Below are 7,023 nucleotides of genomic sequence, written 5' to 3' on the forward strand. Positions count from 1 at the left end.
ACAAAACAGACAAAACTTACACCATAGAGATGGGGTGGGGGTGTCTGTAATGCAGGCAGTAGGGAAGAGTGTTTAGTTTCAGCTCCACCCCCCTCCCCCCCCCACACCCCCACCGCTAGAGTGCGAGCCCTGCCGGAGCGGCCCCACCCCCTGACTCCACCTCCCTGCCTGTCTGATATAGAGAGCGGGGAAGTCTGAAGGTCTTTCTATCTGCTCGGGTTCCTCCAGCACAGAGCCAGGCACCTCAGTCCCACGTCACTCTTCTCTCTCTCCGTCTCTCTCTGCTCTGCACCTCCAGGATGTCCTACAACAAAACCACCTACAAGGTCTCCTCGTCCTCCTCGGGCACGGCGCCCCGCAGCTTCAGCAGCCGCTCCTACGCCGGCCCCAGCCAGGCCAGGCAGAGCTACAGCGTGCGCAGCTCCTACGGCGCCGGCGGCATGGGGGGCATGGGAGGCATGGGTGGAGGGATGGGTGGTGGCGGCTACATCTCCAGCTCCTCTTCTTACGGCCTGGGCTCTAGCATGGGGGGCATGGGCATGGGCATGGGCATGGGTGGAGGCGCTGTGGCCCCCATCACAGCTGTCCAGGTGAACAAGAGCCTTCTGGCACCCCTCAACCTGGAGATCGACCCCAACATCCAGGTTGTCCGCACCCAGGAGAAAGAGCAGATCAAGACCCTCAACAACCGTTTCGCCTCCTTCATCGACAAGGTATGACTATCTCCATGTCTGGTAGTTTGTTATGTCATTCTGAAAAAGCTTATAGTAAACCTGAAAGTCAGGCACTGCAAATCCTTCAGAATCTAGAGAGAACTGTGACTGCAATATTTGTCAGTGGTCTAAGTCATGAATTTCTTCAGTGAAAGGAAGTTAACGTGAAATAAGTGTAACATTGACTGCATGACGACAATGGTATGCCATAACATGTAAAAGTAGTGTAGTGTGACACCTAGCTGTACAGCAGCGAGAGTCAGGGAAGAAAGTAAAATGGGCGAGGCAGCTTCCTCTCCTGAGTCTTGTTTTAATGGATTCTCTGCTGTGAGGGGATGTGTGTTGGGGTGGGTTTCTAGGGTGTGTCTTGAGTATATGTTTCTTCACCTTGGGAATGGGCTCCCTGAGGGGGATGGGCAATCCCGTGCTGTCCACACCCAAAAAGGGCCTTTCCCTGAAAGTGAATTGTGTTCCATAAAAGATTAGAAAAATGAGTTCAATATTATTATAGATGTTCTCGTCATGTGTTGCAACCAAATGAAAAGAGTCCAAAAAGCAACCAAATGTAGAAATGACACGTTGCAGTCATGTGTTTCATGACTGTCATCTATGAAGTATTTCTCTATTCCCTATTGGTTCTCCACTGAAACTGGTCAAGAGAGTTAATATTTAAACAGGGCTGCCGGTTGGTTTCATGTTCAGGCCAATACTAGAGGTCTGGTTACATAACCCGTCCATTCCTCTTGGACAGAGAGAGAGAGAGAGAATCAAAGTTGTTCAGAGCTCACTTCTTCTGAGTCCGGACAAATGTTTCTATTTACCTCATACTGGGCCTCACATAAAATGACGATGTTTCAGCTACATTTCCTGTTACCATTATTTTAGTCATTCCATCTTTTATTGTGAAGGACAGCTGGACATCACCTGCCCTAGCGCTGTAAAACCAGATGACACTATTTCAGGGATATCGTGCGTTTTTATATGTCACTATGCTGACTGTCTCATACACCAGTATCTACGCTTGCAGCTTTGTGTGCTTCTTTCAGTGCCTCGGTTCCCATCTCTCTGCTATGTCCAGTTGAAACAGGAAAAATGGGGGAGGCTGAACTAATGTCAGTTCTTCCCATACCCCCATGCCCCCCTCCCACTAGGATATGCATCACAGTTTCCTTGGAAAAAAACAGTTGCCTTGGAAACTCACACAAACATTTGGACAACGTCCCATTTGGACTACACCCTGAAGTCTGTGCAGACTGTTGTACAGTTAACATGTGGTTGTTCTTTTTGTGGACCACTTGCCAGCGTGCCAAAGAACCTCAAAATCAGTTTATTGGTATTTGGTGATGCCAATTTGGAAAAAAAGTGGTTGCCAAAATCTGTTGCAGGCACGAGTGTGTGATTCATCCATTCGCAAGAGAAAATTGAAAAAGCATGTGCTCTTGCTTTGCCCACGTAGGTCCGCTTCCTGGAACAGCAGAACAAAATGTTGGAGACCAAATGGAACCTGCTGCAGGGCCAGACCACCGCCCGCTCCAACATCGACTCCATGTTCGAGGCCTACATCTCCAACCTACGCAGACAGCTCGACGGCCTGGGCAACGACAAGATGAAGCTGGAGGCTGATCTCCACAACATGCAAGGCCTGGTGGAGGACTTCAAGAACAAGTGAGTCAGCCAGGATGGGAGACTGCCAAAATGTGCTAAACGTGCACATTTGGGCAACCTCAAATGTTCCCTGACTAAATGAGTTGCAGTAAATAAAGACGGGGGAAAAACTTGATTGGGGCATGGAAACAGTTTAGGATTATTACTCCTCTGCCATGTTCCTTTCCAGTCAAAAAAAGGCACAAAGGAGCTTTTACTTGCACTGACGTACAATCGCCACATGCAGAATCCCTCTGAGGCTGGCGGTTGAGTTTTATGTCTGTTCAGTTTTACACTTCATTCATTCAACCCTTGGCATTTGGAGCACAGTTCTGGCACGGCACAAAGAAGCCATTGCATGCCCATTACAGAGGATATCACTACCACAAAGGAGAAACCCACTTTACATGCTCAAACAGCATTATCTGCTAAATGCAAATGACTCTAATAGTCATGGCAACAGGGCATAGAGCCATGCCTTTTGAGTCGTTGATCTTGAAATATGTGATGAGCTCATAGTCTGTCCGGGACGTCCAGAACAAATGACTGAATATAAGGAAACACCTCGGGCCATATGCTCAAGTCTCCCTGACTCACGCAATAGCATGGAAATGTCTCCCTCTAGTGAAATACTTGTGTGGTACAGTGAAATCCAGCTCAAGGACGTGCATATTCTCATTCACAGTCAATGAACTGGATGACTAATACAAATAATATTCAAAACGCACATGTCCAAATTATAGAATAGTGTTAGTGCAATTGAACTTTCTAAAATTCCACAGTAAGTTTTAGATATTATCTTTTGTTTTCTTGAAAGATATCAAACTGGTTCTAACCGTAATGCAAATGAATTGTCTGTTTCAAAATGAAAACACAGATTACACTAAATACATTATTTTCTACTTTTAGGTATGAGGATGAAATCAACAAGCGCACAGAATGTGAGAATGACTTTGTTCTCATTAAGAAGGTGAGCACCTTTATCTTGGGATGAACAGACAGAATACATCACCTGTGGAGGTGACATGAGTATTTACATATTCACATGTCTTCCCTCTTAGGATGTCGATGAGGCTTACATGAACAAGGTGGAGCTGGAGGCCAAGCTGGAGAGCCTTACTGATGAGATCAACTTCCTGAGGCAGATTTATGAGGAGGTACATCTCTATGGCCACCATGTTAACATCTTGTTATTGTTCCCCAGATTTTTGGAAATGTCTAACTGCACCACTGACTTGAAAGCTATGTTGACCCTATACTGAATTTTGCTTTTGTAGGAGATCCGTGAGCTTCAGGCCCAGATCAAAGACACTTCTGTTGTGGTGGAGATGGACAACAGCCGTAACCTGGACATGGACTCCATCGTTGCTGAAGTGCGTGCCCAGTATGAAGACATCGCCAACCGCAGCCGGGCTGAGGCCGAGACGTGGTACAAGTCCAAGGTGGGGATCAATACCTGGCCGTTACACCAACAATAGAAAAGAAACTGGTCCTTTGACATCTGATCTAATCTCTGATATTCTTACTGTATTAGTATGAGGAGATGCAGACATCTGCCAGCAAATATGGTGATGACCTCCGATCAACGAAGACAGAGATCGCTGACCTCAACCGCATGATCCAGAGGCTGCAGTCAGAGATTGATGCCGTCAAGGGACAGGTGAAATCCTAACCCAGCCTTTCAACATAACAGTCCATTTCTGCCAATGCCACATCTGGTGTTTACAAGAGCCAAGTGTGCATCTTGAATGAAATGTTCGTTTATATCATCATCAGCGTGCCAACCTGGAGAACCAGATTGCAGAGGCTGAGGAGCGTGGTGAGATGGCCGTGAGAGATGCCAAGCTGCGCATCAAGGACCTGGAGGACGCCCTCCAGAGAGCCAAGCAGGACATGGCCCGCCAGATCAGGGAGTACCAAGACCTGATGAACGTCAAACTCGCCCTCGACATTGAGATCGCCACCTACAGAAAACTGCTGGAGGGAGAAGAGGACAGGTGAGTCTCTGTCCATCATAGGACCAAAGAGTTAGAATCAATGAGGACATGTTCCTATCTTGGCCCTCTTGTTTATACCTCTCCAGTCCACATGACTAACCTTAACTTACCTTAACTCTCATCTCTCTGCAGGCTGGCCACTGGAATTCAGTCCATCAACATCTCTAAACAGAGCAGTAAGTGAAGCCACGCTCTGTAGCACATAAAGAAGCATACTAAATATATTTTCACTGTGTAGTCAAAGGTTACTGTGTACTATTGTATGTAGTGTTACTTCAGTAATGAACCTACTGTGTCCTCCACAGCAAGCTACAGCTCATTCCCAATGGAGAGTGCTAGCAGTGGCTTCAGCAACTACTCGAGTGGATACTCAAGCAGATACGGCGGCGGCGGCGCCGGCTACGGCAGCGGAGGCTACGGCAGCGGGGGCTACAGCAGCGGGGGCTACAGCAGCGGGGGCTACAGCTCTGGAAGTGGCTATGGCGACAGCGCGATTACCCAGAGCAAGAAGAGCGTCGTCATTAAAATGATCGAGACCAAGGACGGCAAAGTGGTGTCTGAATCCTCTGAGGTCGTCCAGGATTGAGCAATTAGTCCCCAACATTTTCCCTAGCGATGTTTTTTTTCCACTCATTCCCTTCCTCACCATTAAACACTGTTACATACCGAGTTTAAAGTCACCTACAAGGTTGTAATGAAGTACACTTAACTCCGACCAAAGATTTAAAGGGACCAAATGTAATCCCACACAGTGCCTTATTCTGAGTTAAGCATCTGCACTAGACAGCTTTCAGCAATACTGTGTGTAAACAGACTTGTGAAGGTCAGATCAGGTCATTGTCTTGGCAAGGAATAGCTCCATATCTTGAGTATGCTGAGGTGGCCATGTGTTTGTAGATCCATGATGTGTGTTGGCTCAGTTTCCATTTTGTGCCTTAGCAGAAACTACAGTAGGTAAAACTGCCTTCATGTCCTCCAAGGTGCTGAATTTTGCTACCAAAAATAAATGTTTACTGAGAGCACATTGAGTCTGTGTGGTGGTGTTTGGAGGGTGTTTTTCATAAATGATACAGTCAGCACAAAACCAATAGTATTCAGTATGGTACTGCTATTTAAATGTAATGGTAAATACAAAAGGATATGCTTTGAATTTGCATACTAAAATGTTTTAATTAGTTGTAGCAGAAATTAGTGGAGGACTAGCTATAGTGGAAATATGGGCTAAAGGCTTTGAACCAGTTCAAGGAAAAAGACAAAAACCAGAAACAAGTAGCTATAAGGACAACAATGAAAACAGAAACTTATTATCATAATTTTATTTATAACAACCAATTCATAAAAAACAGCTGTGAAATGTTTTCTGCTTTAATTGCAGATCTTCCGTCCAGTGAGCATCACTATTGACTAGTCTAAAACATTTCTGTTGTTTGACAATAAATGTTCTGGCATATACAACCCACAAATACATGTATAAAAGTGTGTTACACTTTGAAGGTGCTTTTTGTTACTGTTACTTGAGCACACAGCTGATGCCATGTCATGCTCATCTCTGTTTGATGGTTGCATTCAAATAAAATCACTGGGAAGCCAAAGTGAATGTCAATCTACTGTAAGAAGAACTTAGACTACTGTTAGCTGGCCTGCCTGCTTGTGTAGTAGTAGATTGTTACAACTGATTCAAAACGTCTTCAATCGGCCAAAGAGGACACATGTAACTCCCTAGTTACTCTCCATTCGCTCCCTAAAGTGGACAGAATAAAATTTAAATATATCACCTTAGCCTAAGGACACTTACTGGATCTGCTCCCTGCTATCTAAATTATATGATCCAGCTGTACATCCCCAACCGCTCACTACGGTCTTCTGATGAGCATCTGTCAAATTCTAGACTCTTTTCCTCAGTGGTTTCTCCTTGGTGGAATGAGTTGCCCAGTGCTCTCCATTCCTGTCATAGTTTTGAATTTTTCAAGAGGGGTCTAAAGACATATCTTTTTATGCATTAAGTTAATTAAGCGGTTCTTATGAGTTATGGTTTGTATATTATAGTATTTTTTTTCATTAGGCTATGATCATTAATATTGCATTGACATTATTATTATTATATTATTGTTTTTTATTGCTATTCTCGTTAATGTAGTCTTACTACTCTAACATTTTAACTGTAAGTTTAACTGTTTACTGTTCATTTTGACTATTGTATTGTTTTTATTTTTAAGTCGCCCATCCCATAATCCCATAACCATATCCATACCACTCCTTATCAGGGATGCTAATGTTAACATTTTGGGCCCTATAATGTAATATTTGCTCTCCAATTACAATATGATGGTCATTATGTTCTATGAGGCCCATTGTCAGTGCAAAACTGTCCACACCCAAAGGAGCTGAATGAATTGGAAGTTGGACCAGGGGGCTTGTTTATTGCTTAAAATTACTTAGAACTTCAAAGAATCTCAATATTAGGCAAAATATTTAGATTTCTCCATATATTTAGCATAGGAGCACCTCAGAGCACCACTTAAAGTGTTTTGGTTGTATAAAACCTCTAAAAGCCTATTCATCACCTGCCTAAGCTAGTTCTATGCTGCTTAGATCATACACACACAGTTAGAGCAGATCGCTGCTTAAAACACACATTTTCCACTGATGTAGGGCAGGCAGTGTTTAAT

General features: G+C 44.4%; 1 protein-coding gene across 1 annotated transcript; it reads left to right on the forward strand.

The window, feature by feature from the left end:
- Positions 1–203: 203 nt before the first annotated feature.
- Positions 204–5,376, forward strand: krt8 (keratin 8). The gene is made up of 9 exons (XM_076276832.1): positions 204–713; positions 2,170–2,378; positions 3,267–3,327; positions 3,419–3,514; positions 3,635–3,799; positions 3,892–4,017; positions 4,134–4,354; positions 4,487–4,530; positions 4,660–5,376. Exons 1-9 carry the CDS (start codon positions 300–302, stop codon positions 4,938–4,940), a joined length of 1,617 nt encoding a protein of 538 aa, XP_076132947.1. The 5' UTR covers positions 204–299; the 3' UTR covers positions 4,941–5,376.
- Positions 5,377–7,023: the final 1,647 nt, after the last annotated feature.

The sequence above is a fragment of the Alosa pseudoharengus genome, unplaced genomic scaffold (assembly GCF_046254945.1).
Source record: "Alosa pseudoharengus isolate Yale_2024_CS ecotype anadromous, Long Island Sound unplaced genomic scaffold, YU_APseudo_1.1 YU_APseudo_1.1_scf_9, whole genome shotgun sequence".
Taxonomy (NCBI): Eukaryota; Metazoa; Chordata; class Actinopteri; order Clupeiformes; family Clupeidae; genus Alosa; species Alosa pseudoharengus.

What these genes read in the sequence shown, in the direction of transcription:
- krt8 (XM_076276832.1), top strand. Translation starts at nt 300, where the DNA reads ATGTCCTACAACAAAACCACCTACAAGGTCTCCTCGTCCTCCTCGGGC. An exon ending in TTGATGCCGTCAAGGGACAG is followed by an intron (nt 4,018 to 4,133) that starts GTGAAATCCTAA and finishes TATCATCATCAG; the next exon opens with CGTGCCAACCTGGAGAACCA. An exon ending in CTGGAGGGAGAAGAGGACAG is followed by an intron (nt 4,355 to 4,486) that starts GTGAGTCTCTGT and finishes ATCTCTCTGCAG; the next exon opens with GCTGGCCACTGGAATTCAGT.